Source organism: Hydra vulgaris, chromosome 07 (genome assembly GCF_038396675.1).
Source record: "Hydra vulgaris chromosome 07, alternate assembly HydraT2T_AEP".
NCBI lineage: Eukaryota > Metazoa > Cnidaria > Hydrozoa > Anthoathecata > Hydridae > Hydra > Hydra vulgaris.
Genome location: NC_088926.1, coordinates 17,060,001 through 17,086,422, shown reverse-complemented (window position 1 = coordinate 17,086,422; position 26,422 = coordinate 17,060,001). Strand labels below are relative to the sequence as shown.

General features: G+C 27.2%; 2 protein-coding genes across 2 annotated transcripts in view; both read right to left on the bottom strand.

The window, feature by feature from the left end:
• Positions 1-16,198, bottom strand: part of LOC101238289 (adhesion G protein-coupled receptor E3) — a 70,093-nt gene extending 53,895 nt beyond the window's left edge. The window contains exon 1 of the mRNA XM_065801218.1: positions 16,046-16,198. Within this exon, the coding sequence (XP_065657290.1) occupies positions 16,046-16,136 (91 nt within the window). The 5' untranslated portion in view covers positions 16,137-16,198. The remainder of the gene's footprint in view (positions 1-16,045) is intronic.
• A 364-nt stretch (positions 16,199-16,562) lies between these two features.
• On the bottom strand, positions 16,563-18,318 carry LOC105843997 (alpha-1B adrenergic receptor). Its single transcript, XM_065801216.1, has one exon. The coding sequence runs from the start codon at positions 18,294-18,296 to the stop codon at positions 17,160-17,162; it is 1,137 nt and encodes a 378-aa protein (XP_065657288.1). The 5' UTR covers positions 18,297-18,318; the 3' UTR covers positions 16,563-17,159.
• Between the last annotated feature and the right edge of the window lie 8,104 nt (positions 18,319-26,422).

Genomic DNA, 26,422 nt, shown 5'->3' with positions numbered 1-26,422 from the left:
CCAGTTCTTATTAAATATTACAAAGACACAAAATGCAAAAACTTAGATAAAGAAAATTTTCCTGTGCTGCTCAAACAGGTGTATGAGAGCAGTAAGTGTTTTACACGTTTGCACGCTATTGCTGGTTTTGAATATACTGGGTTATTTCCACTTAAAAACAAAATCAATCAACAGGCATTAGCTTTCTCCGAAACGTTTAATCAACCGACATCTTCAATGCCATTGCGAACAATAGTCTTTAGTATTATCTTCTTAACCAGCAATAGCAGCTTCGAGGTTCGACAAGTACAGAGCACTACATGTGAGAATGAAAATTGTAATGGAAAATGAGCTAAAGAGTTTTTTTCAAGAAAAAAATCAGTCTCATGTAAAAAAATTGAGGCAACCTAATATTCCAAAAATTGGTGGCCAATGTATTACAGAACATGGTGTTGCAAATCATCTCAAAAAAAGAGAAGAAGTTAAGCAACTCAAATAAGCTGAAAAATAAGCTAAAAAGCAAAAAACCATCTGCAAACTCATAATATCATTGCCAAACCCTGCAGAAAAAGAAGTAACTCAAAATATAGAACCAATAACAACACCTTCAGCCAAAAGAAGAAAAGTTATTAAATGCAGAAAGTGTAAAAAAGAATTACATTCGGACATGATGTCATGCAAGAATCCAAATTGCAATACTTGGCTCTGCAACAAAATATGTTTGCCAAAAAATTTCGTAATGGGTTCAGATTTTTTTTGTTGTAAAAAATGGAAACCTTAAATCTTTTATTATTTTTGTATGCTATATAAAAAATATATAGCATATTTCTGTATGCTATATAATGAAATATATAAAATATATATATATTTACATATATAAAATGTTAAATTTATTAAATGTATTTTATATTGATCGGTTTTAACAGACTTTCTGCTAAAAGCGATCATTTTTTTATCTTCTAGTTTTCATATTTTCAAATACAATAAAAAAAAAAAAATTAATAATGTGCTTGTTGGTATTTTTTTTCTTATTTAAAAAAAATAGTTTAAAATTTTTAAAAAAAAATAATATTATTGTTCAGCGATCGGTTTGACCCGCTTTTACTCTATTATTCCTTTGAAAAATATTGTTGCTTCTTTGAAGGAAGAAATACAGAATGCTTTATGTGTTTATTGTTTGGTGCACAGACACCTTGTTGGAAAAAAACTCAGGTAAAAACTCAGGTAAAAACTCATCTTCTGACACTTATTGACATCTTGACACTGATGAAAAATGTCAAGAAGAACTCTTAAAAATCTAATATAATGAAAAAAGTTAACAAAATATCTATAATAGTTAATATGAAAACTTTCGGGAAAATTAAAAAAATGTCTTTCTTATACCCAAATTTTTGGAAACAGAAATTTATTATTACCATACTTCAAATCTAATTGAATGATTTGAATGATTTTCAACCATATTATGACCAAAAAAAGAAACTGCATGAATATTTCTGTATGAGACCTTTGCTAGTTTTTTACAACAATAGTCCCAGATATTTAATACTTAACTTTGCAGTATCAGCCTTGAGGATTCCTTAATAGTTTAATTAGTTAAATACATTTAATTACAAAAGAAATTTTATTTTTATGCATTTCAAAGAAGTGATAAATTATTACAGAAATGTTTGTTTTTTGTCATTAGTTTTTAGATAGAGGAGATGTGATACTGTGTACAGAAAGTACTTGTTATGGTGTAGTTGTTGTACATATTTTTTGAGTGTACTAATAATATTTATTTATAAAATTTATTTTATTTATACTTTATGAATTGTTAAACACAGGTGGGTAATTATACATGATAATCATGACTTTATAATTAATTTTTTTCATTTATCCTCAAATAACACTTGAACAACATTTACTTTACCATTTACACAACCTTTTTTCTTATTAGTACCAGTTCTTTGTTTTCTGGTTCTTTTTCTACTGCTTGAGTTTCTTTGAGAGATCTTTATATATACAGTATATATCAAAATGAATGTATTAAGATTGTGAAAATCAATCATAAGTCAAAGGCCTTAGGCTTGATTCACTAGCCTTAAGGCATCATGGCCTACTTAAATTACATGGCCTGATTTGTTGCATTTTCCGTAAAAAATTAAAAGGCCAATTTTTTTTATGGCTCCTGCATAAAAACTTAATTTTTGCTATGGTTAAGAGTCGTGTTTGCACTATAAATTCTTATTTTATAAAAATGGTTTTAATAGTAGTTAGATTTTCTTTGAGTACTTACATTATTTTGTGCTGGATTTTTTTTTGTTAACTGATTGCCTGTTTCAGTTTATTCCAATAACATAGAATACTGAAATAGGTTTTCAGATAGCTATATATCAACATGCTACTGAAAATAAACTTACATGTTGCTAAGATTGCTTAAAACTCTCCATTGAAAATGAAATCAAACGTTTGTTATTTTGTATTTATTATAATTGAAATTAAAAGAAGAAATATCTTTTTACTAGGAATATTTCTTTTGTCTTTGTCTTTTTTGGAATTCTTTCACTTGATCTTTCCTTAGTGAATTTATTTGTAATTTCTTTTTGCAAATTACTATAAAAAATATTATTAACAATACTAGATCTATATTTGATTTCGACTTTTTGTGTTTTTCACTGGTAATTTTGACACTGCTATAACAAATCTTTTAGATTTGTTCAAATATGCTGTTTTATTAGAATAAGAGAAATAACATATAAAATACTAAAAAGATAAAAAATAAAATTAGACAGAGGTTGAATTGGATATATAGGTTCTTCTCTATAAAATAATGCTTATTGATCATAAGTTTAACATCAAAATCTTTTTGTTAGTTTTTTACCAATATTATTGCTTTAGTATATATATTTATGCTATCTTCAGAAATCTGACCCTAGTATTTATGTAGACAACTAAGCAATATCTTGCATAATATTTTCTAAGGATTATCAAATTTTTGATAAATATTTTCTGGGAAATTCTGCCAAAGTCTTTTTACTAATGCATATTTCTAAAAGACTCACAAAAAGTTTGCCATTGGTCATTTAACTATACTTACTAAAACCTAGCTCCAAAAAATCACTTTGTAAATTAAAAGTAAGAACAACTGTAAAGCCTTCTTCAAGCAAATCATTCATAAGAGATACAACTACTTGTAGTGCTGTAATTAGAGCATGAGAAGTTTGTTAGGTTAAAGTAAAGAATTTATCAAATTTAATTAAAGGTTAATGTAAAGAATTTATCAAGTTTCATTTTGATTAAATTTCAGTACAATTTGCAATTTCTTAAAAAAGTGTGGGTTTGTTATCACCTTTCAAAGCAGCATTGCTTAGTTTGATTGGATAAATTGAGTTTCTACTTTGAATTAAGTATAAATAACTTATAAAACAATGATAAAAATTGCGTTGCATCATTTCTTTTAGGAAAATAACTCTATTTTCCTAAAAGAAATTTTTGTTTTTTCGAACATAAACCTGTTATGCAAACTTTAGGTGAGGATTTCAAAACATAATAATAAATTTTTGAAGCCCTACAATCTTAAAAACAAAAAAAACTTCTTTATAAAGATTTAATGATTTTTCTATTGTATTATAGTTTTTCAATTTGTAATTTTCACCACTGTGAAATCATTTAGGTAAAGAAATATGATTATTTATTAGACAATAAAAAATTAAGAATTTTATAAAAAGCTATTGTTTCCAAAACAGTTGGTATGCCTGATATTATTTGGCCTACTGTAAATAAATGGTCTGATTTGTTGCATTTTATTTGCTACATGTTTCAAACATGCAATATAATAGAGTACATTGCAAAACATTGTTTTGCAGTGTAAATATTCTAAAGAAAAATCCATGTTTTTTACCTAATAATTGCAATTATAATAAATACAAAATTACAAACCTTTTACATTATTTCCAATGGAGAGTTGTGGTTAGTTTTAGCAACATGTAAGGTTATTTTTAGTAGCATGTTGGTAGGTGTTGATATAGCTATCTGAAAGCCTATTTCAGTATTCTGTGTTATTGGAATAAACTGAAGCAGGCAATCAGTTAGCGAAAAATCCAGCAACACATAAAATAATTACTCATAGAAAATCTAACTGTTATTTAACCAGTTTAATAGAACAGGAATAATATATTTATAGTGCAAACACGACTCTTAATCATAACAAGAGCTCAATATTTTATATATAAACCGTACAAAAACTGGCCTCTTAATTTTTTACGCAAAATGCAACAAATCAGGCCGTGTTATTTAAGTAGGCTTGTGAATTACCATGTTATTAATATGTGCACATTGCTAATGTATGACATTTTTTTAGGAGTATGTATCAACAACACATATGTTGCTGTAACATATTCCTAAATGCTGAGAAAGGAAAAAAGTTACAGAGACATTTTTAAATTGAGAAAAATTGCACTTGGTAGGGTCCGCGCGTCATCAAAACCTATATCGGATTTGCCTGATCTGCGAACCGATGTCTTGCGCGAAGCGAATTTTTTTCGTCGATGTCTCATCGAAGAAAATAATTCGCTAGAAACGTAATTTTATAAGATATATTTTGCATTGTTTTTCAAAAGCCTAAAAAATATTTTCTCGATTGATTTATAACGGCTGGGAGTTTACGGCAGTGGTTTGAGAAATAAGATAAAAGTTAAAATCACTTACTAGCTAAAAAAAAAATTTGTTTCTAAAAATAACAACTTTGAAAAGCTGCCGTGAAGCGTCAGGTGGTTTTAGAACTTTTAGAACTTATATCAGATTTTAGCAAATCTAAAATTAATTCCACTATTTGATTATTTTCAAATTGCAGATATGGTATTTTCAGGCAGTTCAAACTCCAAACTTATAGTGTTCCTTAGAGATTTTTTACAAAAATAGCGGAGCAAAAAATCAATAATCGGAGCCTGAGAACACAAATGCAGAAAATATTTGTAGAACCTACCCAAAATATGAGTGGATGGGATAATAAAAGTTTATTTTTACTCTCTTATGATCGACTTAAATTCGTCAACAAATTTTAATTTCATTTAATAACCTTTAAGTATTTGAAAGTTATGACTACATAAGGTTTCTACCGGGTTAAAAATTTTAATCGCCGCAATTTTTTTTTAAACACTTTTTTGACATAAGAATTACATACCTAATTTTGGAGTTTTCACATGTCTAAAAAATCCATATCTTAAATATCAAAAAAAAAAAATTGTTTTAACAATTAGTTCAAATAAGATAATGTGTGTGTACTTTTAAATTAAAAGGTATAGGTCAATAATAAAAATCAAATATTACCTGCCTTTAGTTTATTTATTCTATCATTGCACTTGATGAAATTCTTAATTAACTGTTACTTCAATAAAATTGCTATGCTAATACTCAAACAATACTTTATTCATCACACAAAACAAAAGTACTACTTTCCTAGTGGGCACATGACGTCAAAAAGACGTCTTTTAAATGTCTTTTTAACGTTTTGGACGTCTTTTGAACGTCTTTGAACATTTTGGACGTCTTTTGAACGATCAAAAGACGTCTTATTTAGGTCATGTGCTCACTGGGTTATAGTAATGGGTTGCCGTGATTTGAGTCTTAGGACATTAAAAATTTTTCAGCACAAAACTTATTTTTACTTTTTGTTTTTATTTTTAATTTTTTAATTTTATTTGGGTGTCCCCAAGAAGATATCACAGAGCACCGCAGATGAGTATTTAATTGGAAGTTCACGCCTCCTTCCTAACCGATGTCGCAAAACTTGCCCAAAGGGGTTTGAACCAAGGATCCTTTGTTTCTGAGGCAAGTGCGCTACCACTGCGCTACGGCTTATTAGTTCCCCCCCCCCCCCTGTAAACCTTAAAAAACAAGTTTTATAATTGTAGAAAAAGGTAAATTTCAAAGAGCTTTAGGCTGAGATCATGCTTAATGAACTTGTTGGCATAATTAAACCTAATTTTACTGAAAATAAAACACTTTTTATTTTAAACACGTAAAAAATAATTTTAAAAGTTGTGAAAAGCCAGTGCCGCCGAGAACCATCACGCCGCCTGGGACGCAACCCTGATTGGCGCCCTTATTTACCAAAATTTTTCTATATTATAGATGAAGGACCTTTTTTTTTTAAAATTATTTTAGGTACCTTCTTTTCATTCGGCGCCCCTTGGATATTTGCCGCCCGAGACAAACTGTCCCTTACGCGCCCCTACCATCTCGGCGGCACTGTGAAAAGCAACAACTAAAAAATATCGCAAGGTTATTTTTTGTTGCTTTGAACCATTATTATAAGAAATATATTTATTCTTATGACTATGCTAGAATAAAGTTAAAAATTAAAGATTGAGCTTTTATTCTTTTAGAGAAATTAAATGAAAAATTCCGTTGTTTTTGTTTAAAAATATAAAATTCCTTTGCTTTTTATTTAAAATTATAAAATTCCTTCGTTTGTTGTTAAAATGTATAAACGCCTTTATTGTTTCATAAGCAAGAAAAAACCTTTATTATAAAATTAAAAAAAGAGGAAAAGTTGGTTAGTATAAAAATTTTGAGATATTATAAAACAATTACTGCCAAAAAATGTGTTTTGTGTTTTGGTGTGTTTATAGATGGGCCTAATTTTTAACTGTATAAACTCAATTAGGGATCGTCCGTAAATTACGCAACGCAAAATATATTTTAAAAACAGAAGTACGACGATTTTCGCGGCGATTTTCATTTAACTTAATGGGCTATTTTGATTTGAAGTCTCTGCGAGGGAAAACTTTTGAAGTTTTTTGTTTTGTTTAGTGAGAAAGTTTGTGTTATGTAATTTATGGACGATCCCTAATGGAAACCTTAATTTTCAACCGACAACTTTTGCATTTTCATATTGACGGCTTTCTAAAAAAAAAAATGTAAAAAATCCCTTAAAGCTAAAAATCATTAAATAAATTTTTTTTTTTAATTATAGAAAATGAGAATTTAAATAAAATGAAGCAGTTTTAAATAGTAAAAAAAGTAGTTAAGGTGCTTTTCAAAAAACTGCCTTCAGTTGCTTATTGGTTTAAACAATCAAGTTATTTTAGTAAATATCTGATCTGCAAGATAAACGATTAGATTATTTAAAGAAAAACACCTAAAGATTTTACTGTGGTTTTACAAGCATTCTTACAAAATTTATTTAAAATGTAATATGCTTATCAATATTTTACGTTATATAATTTGATATAACATAAATACGATATATTATGGAATCCTAACTTTAGGTCTGTAAAATCTCAAGTTTTAGAATGTTATTTTCAAGTGGGATTTTGCTCCGTACTGAAACTATTTTAACTATTGCAAAGACATTTAGTCTTATGTTTAATTGTTAGCAGTTTATATGTGCGCATTTATACATTTGTAAGTGTATATATGTTTATATTTATATATGTGATTATTTTTCTTATTTTAATTATGCTGAGATTGGCATTTTTTTCATCATATATACGGCATATAAATGTAATGTGACATTTTAATGTAAGCGAAATTAAAAAAGATAAAAATAAAAATTTAGATAATAGAATTTTTCTCAAGGTATACAGGCTTTATATTTTATTCAAACTGTTTAGAAACTGTTTGAATAAAATATATTGGTAAAAAAAATTATTGATCTAAAAACTCTTACGCAGAAAATAAACTAAAAGTATAAAAAAGTTTTGTTTATTTCATAAGCAAGAAAAAAACTGTTATTATAAAATAAAAATAAAAAAAACTTTTTGAAAAGCAATGAAAGCTTAAACATTACCAAAAAACTTATTGACAAATAAGTTATTAATCACGTTAAGTATTATAATAAAAAATATATTACAATCATAAATTTAAAAACATACATTTACCCAATTCGAAACTTTTAAGAGAAAAAAAACAAAGCTGAGAAGATAAATATCACGATTTTAAATGGAATTTTAATAAGAAATTAATGGAGTTAATGAAAATGAAAAGGAATTTAAAAAAGAAAGAAAGGAAGATCGAAGGCAAAGGTAAGACCATTATTTTATAAAAAACGAGAGTTTGAAAATGTTTGAAAAGATTTTCAAAATATAATGTATAAAGTATAAATACAAAATATAAATATAAAGCATATGGTTTTTAGAATTTTTTTTTTTTTTTAATTTTGAAGAGCTGTGGCGCAGTAGTCTAAACGATATTCAAACCATTATGTTATTTTTGGAGCACCATAACAAACCATGAAAAAAATTCATACGCATGGTTTGAATCTCAACATAAGTAATGAGAAGTAACAATATAACAATAGTTACCAAAAGATTTTTTTTTAAAACTTTAAAACTTTCAGCATATTTGATAAATAAAATAAGAGCAATCTAATGCGACCAAATTTTGTTAACCATTATAATGGTTAGCAACCATGCTGTGTTGGGTTGTTGAATGGTTTTACCAGATGATAAATCCATTCCAAGTACAAAGTAATCTTCAATGGACATACATTTGTATTAAACACAACCATTATTGATGCATTCACAATCGCGCTTTATCGTATTGTAGTTGATTCTCCTCGGGCCTTTGCCCTGCAGAGGTATTAATAATGTTACAGTAGTAAATAAATAAAAATACAAGGTGGTCTACTCTTCCAGTATTAAAATACATAAAGACAGACTCCCAGGGAGCTCACGTTTAAGAAAATAAAAAAACCCACTATATAAAAAATCGAAAACAAAAACGAACAAACGAAAAAATTAAAAATCGAAGAAATTAAAACGAAAAAACGAAAAAGAAAAATTCAAAAAAGAAATTTTCATAAAAAATATATCTGGGCATTTTAATTTGTAAGAACTTTGTTGTTAATTTCTAGATTGATATTATTTTCTCCGCTCCATATATTTTTGCATTCTTGTAGAAAAAAGATCTTTTTATTATTAATTATAGAAATTTGGAATTCTTCTGACAAAATTCTTTTAATTTTGCCTTGGAATTCCAGCATGAGCGTATTTCTAGGATAAATTTTCTTGTCGTGGAACGACCTTATTCTATTGCAATATATTATGTATAATAGTTCGTTAGTTATTAGTTTTCCGATATAAAATTTATTTACAAAAGTTGATGAAAAGAAAAGTAGTCATTTGAAAGTGTTTTTAAGAGGTATTAGGTATGGGTATATTTTGTGAATGAGGGCTAAAGTGTATTTTACTAAGGGTTGAACTTTTTCACATTTAAACATTATGTGTTGTATGCTTTCTGATTTTTTCATACATTGTGGGCAGAGATCGTCAGTTATATGGCCTCTTTTTTTAAAAAGTGTATTGGTAGGTAGTGCAAAATGTATTAGTTTATACTTTATTTAATCGGCTTTGTTGTTGCTTTCGTTTTTGTGTATAGATATAAACAAATCGGCCCTTTCTTTTGTTGTGGTATTGTTTATACTGTTGAAAATGTCCTTCCATCTGTAAAATTTATTGGGTGTACTTTTATCGTTGTTATTTAGGGAAGTGTTGTAAATTCTTTAGGAGTTAAGTCAAGGAATCGTAGTCGACGGTTGTTTTTGGTGCTTATGCACAACGACGTTTTGTTGTAGTCGAAGCTTTGACTTTGGGTGTTTATGATGTTTTTCCATTGGGGTGTTAGTGACTTTATTAGGGTTGTTAAGAGGCGTTGTTTTATACCAATAACTTGGCTTTCCAGAAAGCCCTGGACAAATACTTTTGATATGTCTCCTAGCTTAATTATGTTATCATTTATGAATTCTGGAGTTGATTTCATAGTTTGGTTTTTGCTGTATAAGTATGGGTTAAAAAATATTGGTTGCATTAGTACTTCTTCGATGGTGAGATTCTTATGGTTGTTGTGTTTTAAGTAGAATTTATTCCAATTTTTTATTGTCTGTTGGTAATACGGAGGTAGAGTTTTTAAAGATTTGTATGAGTGTGATGTGAGAAGGACAATGTTTCCTTAATTAGCGTTTCGGTATTGATTGAGTATGTAGGAAGCTGAGTCTTTTCAGGCGCCATTTTTTTTTTCGTTATATAACTTTGAGATCCAGCTTAGCTGTAAAGATTCGAGTTGTTTCTTGACGTCAACAATATTTAAACTTCCCTGGTCTATCGGAAGTTTTGATGTTTGGTTAGGGGTTTTTACGGTGCTCTTATTCCATAGAAAACTTTCTATTTTACGTTTAATTATTTTGATTTTTTTGTCAGAAGGAATGGGTATTGTGAAGGCTAAATGCCATAAGCTGCTTAAAAGGGTTTGATTTATTATTATAGTTTTACCTTTTATGGATAACTTGAAACGCTTCCAGCTATCAATTTTTTTGCTAATGATGTTGATACTCTCATCCCATTGACGGTTTATGTAGTTACTTGTATTTGAGAAGGTTTTACCTAGACTCTGGAGAGTGTTGTTATGCCAGAAAAATTTGAGGAAATTTTCTTTTATCAGAGATCTGTTCATTCCGAGCCACAAGCCTTGGCATTTGGTCGTATTTAGTTTTGCTCCTGTGGCTAGTTTATATACATTTAGGGCGTTGTCTAGAGCTTTTATAGAGTTGTCTGAAGAGAGGTAAAAATTTGTGTCGTCGGAGTATTGTTAGAAATTGCAATCGCGCTTTATCAATTATTTATTCAAACGTTACAATACTCCATCTGCGAAACTTGACTTTGGTAGAAAAAAAACACACTTAACCTCGATAATGGATCCACCTTTTGTGAAATTGTACAACTTGTATATTATTGGTTTCCATTTATTGTTATCAACTACCGCTACAAAAAGGTGGTTCATATTTGTCACTAAAAGAAAAATTTTTTCTTTTTTGAAGCTAAACCAACTACATATGGTGTAAAAATCAAGTTCTCTTCCGCCTCCCAATAAAACTCGTTTAAGAAAATTTTACTGCACTTCATTCAGTTTCAACTTCAGGTTTGATTGCAATGTTTCTTTGCATTTCATCTTTATGCCATCAAACAACCAGTCAACTAATGACATTGGTGCGTATAAATCAAAAGGAATTATATCTTCCTTAAAGTTTATTTTATTCCCTTAAAGTTTTAAGTTTATTTGAGTTTAAATTTGTTAGATAATTTGCAAACTGTTTCTGCACCAAGTATTACTCTTTTTGTCTGGCTTTCAACAAAATGTGGTTGTCACAAATGTGTATGAAAACCTTTCGGCAATGATTGATTTAAACATTATTTCATAATTCAACAATTTGTTTTGGTTGTATTGCTTTAAGGACACCAGCGTTTTCATTAAACATATGTTATCGTTAAGTTATAAAAAATTACTGCCTCCACAAGAGTGCTTATAACACTAATTGAACTTTTCAAGTAGTCTTCAAACTGCATCAAATTTATTATACTCCATCTATCAGACGTCAGAAAAATTTCAACTAAATAAATTTTAATTTATAAAGGATGTTAGGATTTAAAATTATATATTTAATCCAAATAGTATTTTCATTTACCTAAATATGATATTTAAAAAAAGTCTCAGAAAAGCAAACACTTCATTAATTAGGAAAAAAGTATTTTAAACAAAAGTAGCTCAGGGAAAAAAAAAACCGTGGTTGGACATATTAAAAACATTTGAAAAAAAACCGTGGTTGGACATATTAAAAAAACTAATACTCTTGTTTAAAGTTTTAGATGTCCCTCTAAGGAAGTTGAAGTATGTTGTGACAAAGGTATGTGTAAAGTATGTGTAGGCAAAGGAGGAGGTTTCCTGCTTCGCTTTTTTTTGTCCTCAAAAGAATTTTATAGATTATATAAAATAGTTTGTATATAAATTTAGGAGTAAAAGTATAAATTAAAAGTTGTAAATCTTGAAAACATCAAAAATAGATGCATTTTTTAAAATAAAATAGGATATAATATGGCTAACTAAATTAGAGCATGTGGATCGCCGTGGATTTGAACATGCTAATTTTTGATTCTTTAAGTTACTGCATTTTTTTGGTTATTTGAATTTTCGGATCTTTCACATTCATAAGGCAATAAATGAGATTAGACATACCTAGGGTTGCTAGACGTCCGGCAAAAAGAGGACATGTCCTCCTTTTTTTATCCTTTGTCCTCTGTCCGGCAGGCGAAGCTGAAAATATTTAAAATGTCCGGCTTTTTAAATATTTTAATTTTTTAATTTTTAATTTTTTTTTTATTTAAACTTCGCTTCTCTAATTGAATTGCAACGTTCATTTTGTCTTAATGTCCATTCAATCATTAGTCAAACAGTTTTACAAACAAAAATCGAAGCAATAAAAGTTAAAACATAATTTTATTCCATTCAAAACTGTTTCATTCCATTCAAAACATTTCTTAAACTGCCTAATTTTTCAAGTTTGTTTGTTGTTCTATAGAACGGCAAAGAAATTAAAAAACTTAAAAAAAAGTATAGATCTATTCTATTTTAATTGCCTATGTCAGTATTTGCTTACGCTTTTATAGCAACTTTTACTGCAAAGTATTCATGCTTTGTTGAAGGGTGCAACAAAAATGAGGCAAAGTGTACGATTTGCGATAGTTACTTGTCCATCGCTAACAAAGAAGCAACTGAATTAAAGCGCGATGTTGGCAGTGAGAAACATAAAACCTAATCAAAGTGTCAGCGCCATCGAATAAGTTGAAGTCCTTTTTTCCACCTAAAAACTCAAAGATATTGCAAAAAGCCACGCAGCTGAAGCAACTTTAGTATTTCATACATTTTGCCATCATCAGTCTTACAACTCGATGGCCTGCACAGCTAGTTTAATCCACACGATATTTTAAGATTTAAAAATTACAAAAAATATCGCATATTCCTAAACAAAAACTAAGGCAATCATAAACCAGTTAATTGGCCCCCACACTTTTGATCAACTGGTGAAATCATTGATAGCACATCACGGTTCACAGAAAATATTTCCGATCGTTATCAATACTTAGACTGGAAAGCAGTTGATATCCAAACAAAATTTTTCACGTTAGATAGCACACCAAATGAAGCCTCTAAAACTATATCACAATATATTTTGAAAACACTCAGAACATACGAGTTGTCGTCTAAGAATGTTGTTTTTGCTGAAGACAATGTTAATGTAAATTTTGGAGGCATTAATAGAAAAGTAGGCAAAAATGTGTTCGCGTATTTGAAGGAAGCCTTAAAAAAGCCGTTGGTAGGTGTTGGATGTTCCGCCCACAATGTCTGTCTTTCAAAAAAATATTGCAGCAGTTAAAAGAGAAGAAACGTCAGTTTTAGAATTTATGAGTCTTCTTCAGTGTGTTGTCACAAAGGCTCTGTGCTGCATCACAGAGCCTTTGTTGATTTTAAGTAATTAGCTAGTTTTTCAACCTCAGTCCCAATACCTTATTTATTTGTTTTGCTTTGTTATTTTGCTTATTAGTTGCATATATAAGATAACAATGTGGATAGGGTAGAAAGTTTTTGTAAAACTTTGCTGTCGTTCCAGTGACAGTGTCACTATAAAAATACTCTAAAAATGTTTACGTTAATAATATTGCAGAAAGTTTTGTAGGGCGTCCAGTTTTAAAAATTTGCTTCAAATTTTCTTTCATGTCATTTTACCAAAAATAATATTATAGTATGTGTAAACCATCTAAACCTTGTGTGTATGTACCATGTGCATAAAAGTACATGTATATGTTTCTAATGTAAGAGTACATGTATATGATATAGAAACATAGACATTTATTTTTAGAAAGTCATAGCCATTTTGTAATTAAATTTTTATGGTGTTTTTTTGCACTTTACTTTAGAAAGAAAAAAAAAATAAAACTAGAAAATAGAAAGTTCAATTAAAATTGAAAAACAAAGAAGCAAACGCAGAAAACACTGTTTATGGAATGATGAATCGATGATATCAGCAGTTAAAGCAGTTAAAAATGGAGTTTCACAGCGAGCAGCATGTTAAGCTTTTGACATTCTAAAATGTTCGTTATAATTTTGACTTTCTAGAGTAACGGAAATGGGAGCCAAACCTAGACATCCAACTATTTTAGATGAAGAAGAAGAAAAGAAATTAATTGATTTTGCATTTAATCGTGCAGCTTTAGGAATCGGATTTGGTCGATTACAATTTCTAAAATATGCTGAAAATTTTGCTGTAAATTTTCAGCATATTTTAATTTTTAAATTTTTACATACTTTCTTGATATCTATATATGTAAATGATTTTGTTCACTCTGACAGTTTCAAAAAATCCTTGAACTAAACTTAATCTTTACGGTTTTAACAAAGCTTTTATAGCTTTTGACTCAATTGCTCCAAGTGGGGCAAATGAGCAGTGGGGTCCTTACCAAGGGATCCCTAATATGAGAATAATAATTTGTAGAATTAAATGCTTTGATTCTTTAGTAAAAAAAGAAAACAATAAAGATAATATAGCGTAACTACTTTAATGAAACTCTTTCTCATTCATGGTATTTGAAAAATAAATCTAATATCAAAATTTGGTGCCATAAATCCGTAAGGAAAACTCAACAAATCTTGACGCAAAATAGACGTTATTGAGCCCAACATAAATTGTCATAACTTGGAAACCAGTTTCCAAATTTATAAAAAAGAAATCGTTCTGAAAACGTCTTTATTATCCGCGTACTTTGGTATTAATTATAGCCAGAGATAATGGTAATAGTAAAATCGTGTAAGTGTCTACCATAAGAATGTTAAGCGTTAATTCTAAAATTTGTTTTTTACAATTTTATGCTAAACTCTTCGGATATTCAATTTTAAAAGCTCTGTTTAAGTTTAGAGATTTCAAATTTGAAAAATACTTTAGTTTTAACTTAAAGTGTATTTTACATGTATGAGTATTAGAATATGAATAAAGTATATTAGAATGTATAAGTTATTAGAATATAAATTTAAGAATATATCTTTAAGAAACTAAATTTGGTGAAAGCTGAATATTGTGACTAATAAAAAGTAATAACGCCTCAATACTTTTGTAACTAATAAAAACGCCCTACGTGTGGACTATCATAAGCCGGATGAAACTAGATAAAGAAGATTATACAATAAAAATTAAGCCTGTAAGTCAAAAAACTTTTAATTTTTAAGACCACATACAACCCAAGACGCCAAAAAAAAACAAATGGTTTTGATGCATATGTTACGCACAAATCGTGAAACTGTAACGCAATTGGTCATTGCTTTAGATATTATTAAAGCAAAATAAGTTCTTAATAAAAATCAATGCTCGTAAATAACTTTAAACAAAATATAAAAACACAATTTTACTTATTTTAATATAAATAAATTTTAATAATAAAAATTGAAAAATTCTTCTCTACACAACGGAATGACGCAACATGTCAAACGCAATATAGAACTTAAAAAAGAAAAAAAATGAAAGCCGACCCACATTTTTTGCATAGGAAGTAATTTCGGATATTTAAAATAAAATGTTTTTCGTCTAAGGCAAATAAAAAAACTTATTCTTAATAGTTTTTTTTTATTCTCACACCTTTTTATCAAAACATTTATTGCAAATAAATATCAATTCGAATAAATAATTTTAAAAACAAAATTTCTGTCATTTTAAAATTTATTTAACCGAATTAATTTTTTTTTGGTATATTAACCATTTCAATATTTAGAAAAATCATAAGGCCTTTAAACGACACGTTGTAAACGTTATAACACAATAAACGTTATAACGTTATAAACGTTATAACGACATAAACGTTATAACGTTATAACAGGTTGGTTTCTTTTTCAAATAACTGTGAGCAACATAAAAAAGCGTAAAAATTAATTAGGCGTACAAAGTATTACAAAACTAGTTTAAAAACAAATTAAAAAAAAAAAATTTATCCACTATAGCAAAATAAAAATAAAAAAGTTTTTATAACAAGTTTCTAGCTTAAAGTTAAAAAATATGTAAAGGTTAAAGTATTATATGAATATATATTAATATATGTGTATTAAAAACATGTATATATAGTACTATATGTATATTAATATATATATATATATATATATATATATATATATATATATATATATATATATATATATATATATATATATATATATATATATATATATATATATATATATATTATGTATACATTAAAAAGAAAGATAAACTTACCCGATAACAAAGCCAAAGAACATCCAATTAAAAAAAAATGAATTAACTGAGCAAGCTTCGCATTCTTTTTTATGTCGCATAAAAGAAGCATTTTAGTTTGTGCAAGTACACTCCAAATTAAAACACAATATATTTTCTATGAATTAAAAAATGTTTCTACGAAAATTATAAGACTAAAGCAGGTAATGATACTAAAATGCACAAATAATATGAAAAAAAACTTGTATGAACAGTTTGCAAAATCTAGATTGAAACTTTTTTATATTAGAATTTTTATAAATAAGTTCAACTAAAATTTCTTAAATTCAATTTTTTTTATTTTTGCTCGCGATAGGTAATCTATTATTAATTATTTTTCAGGCAGTTTAAGTAAAATCTTCAACTAAAATAAAACTCATTTATTTACAGTATTTTTATAAAATGTTTACATTTATACATAATTTAATAATTATATACACAAATGCATAAAGGCTGGCTCAACCTTTTATTACTTTTGATTTTAGCTTAGTATATTAACTTTGTCAATTGCATTCAAAAACTATTTCAAACTTTTATATTTTATAAATATTATAAACGTTTGTTTTCTGCGTGCTACATAAGTTACGTAAGCACTGTTTATATGCGTACTACGTAAATTACGTAAGTACTGTTTAATGTGTTTTTGGTTTATACAAACTTAGACAAATTTAAATAAGTTTTAAAAATAGTTAAAATAGAATAATTAAAAAACAGTTCCTGTATCACCAAAAAAGTTCCCATATTGTTACGTAAACATAGCAATTTCATAATAGCATGAAATTAAAGTATGCTGTTTATTGATAACAATTTTTTTTTTAAAACTTCCAAGCAATAACGCGGATGTTATGTTCAATAAGTTGGCAATAATATATTTATAGCTTAAACAATTTATATAAATTTAAGTATAATTTATATAAATTAAAGCTAACTTATAAGATAATTAATAACAGGTGTCATTAAAGTAATTTGCCATAAAACTAGGATTATCTAGTAATGATGGTAAAATTTAAGGTTGAAAAATTGCATATAATTATGCTTGATACTCTTAATTAGATTTATTGTTTAAATCTAATTAGGATTGTTAGATTGCACCCAATTACTCTTGGTTTGTTTTATCACTTGACCTTCTTGAAAACTGTGAAAAAGAAATTAAAAAAACGTCTGAGGTTATTTTACTGCCCGGTGATGCATCAGACCTTTCCACGTCTTGTTTAATGAAAATTATTCGAATTGATTTTTGAAAGCAATCAAGTCTTAACGCAAGTAAGTAGGGATTTACTGCACAAGTAGTCATTGTAAGAAGCATATGCACATTGTGTAGTGTCTGTTTAAGTGCGTAACTACATGAATTGGACATCATTAGGAAATAGCTCAAAGCGCAAGATGGCAGTAACAAAGTAGTAAAAACTATTAACTGCAAAGTATATGAACGACGAACTCGGTCGTTCCGTTCGACAAAAGCCACTGCTATTGAATCTGACCTTGGTCGTCGACTATCTTGTCTGTTCGGCAATTGAAGACTTTGGCGATTATATTCTTCAAATCTATGAGGAAAATGATCTCTTTGGAAAATAATAGAACTTCTCAAAGGTGAGTAAGCATTTTTTGATTTTTCAGGTAAAAGAAAAGTTCCCTCTTGTTTTTGCAGTTTTCTTAACGCTGCAATAAATGATACGCACAGAGATATTAATATAACAAAGGTATGTAGATTTGACATTACAAAATAATACCTCGATAAATTACAAAATAAACTGCCAATGCTTATAAGTATTGCAACTAACCACACTCCCATAGTTACAAATCGTGATCGAATTATATTTATATTAACTCTATATAAAAATGGCCATTGTATAGCTGCAAATCTATCAATCACAAGCACCAGCATATTCAACATTGATGCCGTTACAGTTAAAAAAAACGACACGTCAACTGTTGTGTGCAATATATTAGGTAATGTTGTTTGAAACATTCTATCATAAGCAAAAACTGGCAATGAAATGCAGCTTATCATTAAGTCACTGAAACATAAATTTATAAGAAAATAATTTAACGGAGTCTGCAACTTGCCTGTTGGATCTTTAAAATAAGCAAGGATCACCAAACCGTTTTCTATAAAAGCGATAACTGAAAGCACAATTGAATATATGCCGGTAATATAAATGAATTTTGACGGAACTAAAAAATGTGTGTCATTACTTATGTTAAATTGGCAATTTTCCAAAAACATTGGCATTTTTAGTTTAATACAAATCTAAAAAAAATTTAAAAAACATCTAATATTTGCATTAAAAAAATATTTTTTTTTTTATAATAATAACTTAAATTTCAAAAATTCTGAAAATAAGTTAAACATAAATAAAAATTTATAAACAGTTTAGAAATTTTTATAACAATTATTAATATAATCTTTTTATTTTTTATCTACAATTTAAACATTTATACTTTTTTTCACCATTTTGCGTGTATTTCAAAGAAAAATTAACGCCTTTTTTTACATTTTTATATAAAAATTTTCAATCTTTACCAGATAATATGCATAAATTTATTTATAAAATATATTAAACAACAAAGACAAAAAAGAACAGATAAACAGCATTCTTATAAAATAAATCAATATATTATTGCTTCCAATTATTCAAAGATTAACAAATTTTAAAAATGTTTATAATCAGGTGAACACATTCTACTTTAAATTGGCAAAAAGAAGTATGGTACAGTTTTCCCATACAACAAATTAAAATAAATTTTATAATGGGAAGTATGCTACCGCATTTAAAATAAAACGCCACACCTTATTTGTATGTTAAATATACTTATTTTTATGATACAATAATATAAATATAATAATTATTATTGTTATATTATTGTTTCATACAAATAAGTATACAAATATAAATATACTTTATAAAATATATTTATAATTGAATATTTAACATAAAATAGATTTAGTGTTTTTTATATCTTTTTTACTTTTAAATTTTTTTTACTTTTTAACTGCATTTTTTTTATAACATGTCAATTTACTGGAGTGTTAAAGAAGCTTTTGCGTAATGGTAAATCACAAAAAAGCGTTGTTTAAAATAATACAGACAAACCAACGTACCAAATGAAATTGATTTTAGTCAAAATACGAAGCTCAAACAAATAGGTTTAAATGGTTTTACTAGTTTCAAAAAAAAAAAAAAATTAAAAAAAGTTCTAAAACGCTAACATTGTTAAAATCAGTATTTTTACCAACAGGTACAACATAACAGAAAAAATCGGCTCACAACAACTGAGATTTTTCATTCTATGAGTTAAAGACAATCATTTACCATTCTTTTTATTCTATCATAATCCTATGAATTAATATCTGAAATCAGGAATAATGGACTCAAATTTTAATAAATGCGTGAAAAATGCATAAACTACACACCAATGGAGATAATGCATTAAAAAATTGACACCTTGGCTTTTTATAACTATGTAACTGAACTAAAAAATATAATCGATGCAATTGTGACAAATCAGTACGCTGATCCAGATTGGTACAAACCGGTACGCTGATCTAGAACTTTTTTTGTTTAAATAATTCACAGAAACTTTGATAACAACATACGCAAAAATAGAATAAAAAATAAAAAATATGTATATAATAATCTAATCGTAATCAAAATGAAAAAATACACGATATTATAACAGGATAAGCCTTATCTAAAAAGAAATAAAATAAAACACATGGATAACAAAAACTGCAAAGTATGTTTTATTTACAAACAATTCAGCTACTGAACTGCCATTTTGAAAACTAAAATTTCAACTACTAATGTTTCAAATTTGAAAAATTGTTTCGTTTGGAAGAGTTAATTTTACTAATTTATTTTTCTTTATGACAATATGGAACCATTTGTTAAAGCATAAATAATTTAATTAGGTAGTTGCAATAAAATTTGATTTGTAAATTTTATATTTCAAGTTATTAAAAATTAAAGTGATGACATTGTTAAAAGGATGTGAAAGATTTCCTAAATTTTAAAATAAACAAGTAAAAAAAATCTAAATTATATAATATTATATAATATACGCAACATATATATATATATATATATATATATATATATATATATATATATATATATATATATATATATATATATATATATATATATATATATATATATATATATATATATATATATAGTAGAAAATAAAACAACGAGATTTTCACAACTTTATATATATATATATGTATATATATATATATATATATATATATATATATATATATATATATATTTATATATATATATATATATATATTATATATATATATATATATTATATATATATATATATATATATATATATATATATATATATATATATATATATATACACACACGCGCATACATACATGCAATATTTCTCAGGACATTACAGTTAAAAAACTGTGATATTTTTAAGTTTAAAACCTGAATATGTCTATAATATCTATGTACATAGTAAAGATTTAAGGTAATATGGAACCTTTAAAAATAATCAATTATGTAAATTTTATAGTTTTGCTAAGTTTTTATTGGTTTATTCTACATCACTTTAAAAGGTGTGGCTTTACAAAATGACATACTGCATGAGAATAAACCCTATTAGTATAAACAAGAGATGCTTTCTACTCGTTTGAGCACTAATACTTGCTATATTTGTGGTAAAAATAAGGAGAAGCAACTTTACAACGATGGGACAGAAGTTCAAATTCTTCTGTCATAAAGCAGGTCTAATTATGTTTGCAATGGGCTTCCACACATTTTTACAAAGCAATAGTTGCCATAATTTCCACAGTCACATTTCATGACAATCTGATTTATTAATTATATCGATGGTAAATCACACAGTCTTATTTTACCAGAACTTTTATACCGTAATTACTGATTGTTTTGCGTGGAGAAAAAGCACATTTGAATATTTAATAATGACGACTAAAGAAACCGTTATTAAAAGTTTACCCAGACGAAATCAGTAACAAAAAACGTTTATTGCGCATGTTTTAAATTGTAAAATACAATCAGTTAAATAATGCCACTGCATTAGGATCTTACCTGGTATTAATGTCAGTCCATTACGACCACACAGGCAAATGTATACTGTTAGTGCTCAAAAACTTGTTTTTGATAGAATTTTCACTAATATTTTAAATTGTTCCCAAACGTCGATGATCTTTCAAGTAGATTTTTTTCCAAAGGGTTGGTCAAAAATGTTTTTTAATGATAGCAATAAAACAAAACTCTGGTTGAACAACGCGTAAGTAATAACTTTTAAATAAGATCGATTTGCATTATTTACAACATTAAACATATTATACAAAATTGCAGAATCATGAATGTTGGAAAAATCTATTCACCAAAGATTGCCGTGATTCATTCATTTATTTATCATATTTTTTCATTCCATTGCATAAAACGTTATTTACTAATGCAGATGTTGCCTAATATATAGATTTATTTAAATTGCAAAATAGTTTTTTTTTAAGTTTTATGAGAAACCGGGTATGATAACGGGTACGTTTTAGAAAAAATGGGTTTTTTACCTGTTATCTGAAGTAATGTGTAATGTATAAAGATATTTGGTCATATCTGGTAAGTAGAATGTGTGGCATATTTCCCTACAATTTTTTTTAATCAAATGGTAACGCGCATTAGTTGCGTAACAATCTTGTCTTGACACAGAAATCTGCTCGCTTTTATTCTTAAAATAAAACTGTGTTAAAACGGTGTTGTTAAAATTAACAAAATAAATGTTACCTTTGCTTATATTGTTATTTGTTTTTTTTTTGTTTATGAGTAGAATGGCAAGTAAAATTTTTGGCTACAGAAAAAAATAGGAGCCGAGTATTACAACGGTTTTTCAAGTATATACAATTTTTAAAAATTTTGTGTTTACAATATGAGCGAAACTGCTAGTAGAAATACCTAAAAGAAACCAGATTATTTGAGCTTGCTGTTTTGAAATCTGTGTTTTATTGTATTTGGTAAGTATATCAAAAAGTTAATAAACACATTAATTAAATGATAATTATTTTCTGAAGTGAATTAACTGCTCAAATGATAATGTTTTTGCTTTAAAACAGGGGCGGATCCAGACCATCTAGTAAGGGGCGATTTTTTTGATTTGGTTGAACTAGATTCTAATAAAGTGGGGAAGTGTGCGTGTGTATGCGCGCGTGTGTGTGGCAAGTTTGAGGTTTAAATTAGTTAGTTTTTTTAAAATATTATTCTTACACTGTTTAAATCTATGTAACTAAGAAATTTCGTTATACTGATATTCCGATTTTTTGTTGTACCACACAAATTTATTAAAATTTCGTATCACTTTTAAATAGCCTCCCTGATTTACTTTCATTTTCAAGCAACATACTTTGTTAAATTTATAAATTTATAAAAAATATATATTTCTAAAATATAGGAAGGGGAGGGGAGCAATTGTTCCCATCGGTATACTTCAACTTGATGAGCTTATTTCTCAACAAAAGAAAATATTTTACCTCCTCCCCCTTTGCTCCAATCGTGAGAGTTGAGAATTTTTTTTTTTACTATGTTTAACTAAATTAACATTCATCGATAAATTTTAAAATTTCATAGTATATTTTCTAGCGTACAAAAATTATGACCACATAAAGTTTGAACCAACCCCCCCCCCCCCTCCTTTAAAAAATTGGGTGGAGGAGGGGGAACTTTTATGGCATTTTTGTTCCCAGGCTCCAATCTTCACAATTTTTTCCAAATTACCTTTATTTTACATAAGTATAAACATAAAAATGTTTGGATTATCTTTCTTGTGTGGAAGCAAAGGTGCAACTACAAATTTAAGGGCCCCCTCAAAAAAAGGATGGGGCCCTACCGACCGATTTTTTTTCTATTTCTTAAAAACAGAATATACAATATTTCTTCTTATATCTATAGTTAATAAAACACGATTAGGTGAATAAATAATATTTATCTAATTAGAGAAAGATCCTAGAATCTTTGCTCCAAATAGTAAGAAAAAAGAACATTGAAATTATGTTTGAGGGAAGCATACTTAATATGAAAAACTTTACCTCACTCATGGCAGAACTTTTAAATTCATAGCAGCTATACTATCTTCGTAGAATGATAGATAAATATTTCTTAGAATGCTATCAAGTATAGAAAAAATATTAAAGCATATCCTAAGAAATTTTTTATTTATTTAATAAATAAAAATTTTCTTAGGATATGCTTAAATATGAAGTTTTCCTGCCTTTTTATTCACAAATCCCACAGTCACTTTATCTAATTCTAATGTTTCCGCTTTTTCGTCCTCTCTTGCCAAAATTGCCTAATGTTTGAGACGTTCATGAAGCATGTTGTTTCTTAAATACGTTTTGATTAAGTTTAATTTGCTGAAGAATCATTCTGCACTAGCCACTGTCATACGTAATGTCATCAATAACAGTATTGCTTGCTGAGCAAATTATTTTAGAAGCAGTATGTTGGCTAAATCTTTTTTTGTTGTTGTTTCTGTGATATCATTTTTAATAAAAGAGATTGCATTAATTGGATGTTAAAATATTTTTTAAGTTGTCTTAGTAAATTTGTTGTAACAATTTAGCTGATTCAATTAGATCATCTTCCGACAACTTTATTAATTTTTGAGGTTGCATATAATTAAAAACTTTTGAAATTTTTTTAATTTCAGTAAATCTATCACTTATAATATTTGTATAAATAACTGCCACTAAACTATCTCTCTCTCCTTCTGTCTCTCTGTCTCTCGTCTCTCTCTGTCTCTCTCTCTCTCTCTCTCTCTCTCTCTCTCTCTCTCTATATATATATATATATATATATATATATATATATATATATATATATATATATATATATATATATATATATATATATATATATATATATATATGTATATATATATATATATGTATATATATATATATATATGTATATATATATATATATGTATATATATATATATATATATATGTATATATATATATATATATATAGTGGCGTAGGAAGATTTTTAAATGTTTGAAATAACGTTCATATGTATGACAAAAAGATTCTTCACAAAAACAATTATTGGGATTGGATATTGGAGCCAACCCCCTACCGTAAACGTGAGGGCAATGAGTTGAATTATTTATTTTTTCATAAATATAAACTAGTTATGTATTAATCAACAGATTTCAAACTTTATGTTTAAATCATTCAGTGTTCAGTTTTTATGACCATGTAAAGAATACCGCCCCACCCCTCTCAAGTTAAGAGGGCCACAAACTTTTTGAATTTTTTTAAGACTATAGCTTTAATTACAATACCAATCCAATATTTTACAAAAAACTTTCCTTCTCAAAATAAAGATTTCGATTTCTAGCTAAAAGGTAGAAATTATGGAGATCAATTACGATGGATGCAGAAAGAATACTTTACTAGAAGATTGGCAATTAGAGAAATAGTTCAGGGGGATTGGGTAATATATTCTCCATCAACTGGCATTTATTCTTGTACTTGCAAAATGTTTAGTACTAATGAATTTGTGAATACGTTTCAATTAGGATTTGAACCAACTCTAGAAATGTAACTTCAAGAATATCAACCTAGAAAATGTCCGGGGAACATCAGTGCTTTATTATTTAGATTCCAGTACCAAAAGTATAACAGAGTATATATAGAAATACAAAGAGAAAAGTAAAAGTTGTGCACATACTGCATAATTTGTTTTGAATTATTGAATTTCTAAATAGTCCGTTCGGAGGTCCACAATAAACGCTATTGGACGTCCAAATATTTTTTCGTTCATTCAACATTTAAATTTATTCAGCTTATTCTCATACCGACTAAATATATAACAACTATAAAAAATGGAGTCTTGATATAAGAAATGAAATCTTTTTTTTCCCAAAAAGCCTAAATTTAATATACACGTGTTTAGGGATTTAACACGTGTGGCAACCCTCATCAGGATAATAATAAGGTTATTGCTTAAATAATTAAATCACAGTATTGAAACAAATCATTACAAAAAAATAAAAAGATTAATATTTTTGACGATATTAATATATAAATACAATCTAGCAAAAACATTATTTTTTGGCTCGTTCATGTCGCCAATTGCTCGATGTTGCTTGCATCATAACCAATTTTGCCACCAACAATAGTATCTAAAGAAATAATATTTATCACAAAATTGACTGTCAATCAGAAAACCAAAAATAACCAATTAAATTCAAAAGCAAAGTAAAGAAGCTTTGCTTTTGAATTTGATTTCCGGAAAGTCAACACACTAAAAGATATCCACAATATAAATTTAAAATACTTGTTATACTTGTTATATTATAATACTTGTTTTGGAGTCACTTCTCCCACTCCTCTCATTTGAGTAACCTTAAAAATTATTAAAATAAAATAAGAGCAAGATTAAATATTGAACCAAATTTAAATACCATATAGAGTCACATATTGTGAGCAAATTAATCACCTTTTACAAGTTTTCATAAGTTCTAATATATATATATATATATATATATATATATATATATATATATATATATATATATATATATATATATATATATGTGTATATATATATATATATATATATATATATATATATATATATATATATATATATATATATATATATATATATATATATATATATATATATATGTATATATAAATATGTATATATATATATAAACTTTTAGCTTTTAACTAAACCATTAACTTAAAGACCAACCCTGATAATTAAGGCCTATAAGTTGAGCACGGTACTTTAAGGGACATGGTGGGTATCAAAGTTGGATTTTGTTATTTAAAAAGCAAGCGCGTCACATCATCACAACTATTACTATTATTTTACAACTTTTAATTATTATTATTATTTTCATTAAAATTCTTACACATCCAGGCATCACTCTTCAGCAATAATAAAAATTGCTGTAAATAATAAAGATTTTTACTGTCAAAGAGCGAAGAACATTAGAAGTTACCTTGGATTTTCTTGCATTTGAACTTGTTTTAAAAATATTTTCAATAATATTGAATCTCTCAAATGAGCTTGATTTTTTTTCCATATTGTCATCATTTAAAATAAAATCAAAATCTCCACTTTGCTCGATGTTTTTAAGCCTATCAAGGATTTGGACTTGCGAATCTTAAATCCGCTGAAAATTTTTCTGCAAATTTAAATCAAAGTGTATTGAAATTCTAAACAAAGGATAAAATCAAAAAATAGATACACAGATACATTCATGTATCAACAAGATACATGAATGTATCCAAGATACATGAATGTAACAACATTTAAAAATCTTTTAATTAAGAGCAATATTTTTTTAACAGTTTT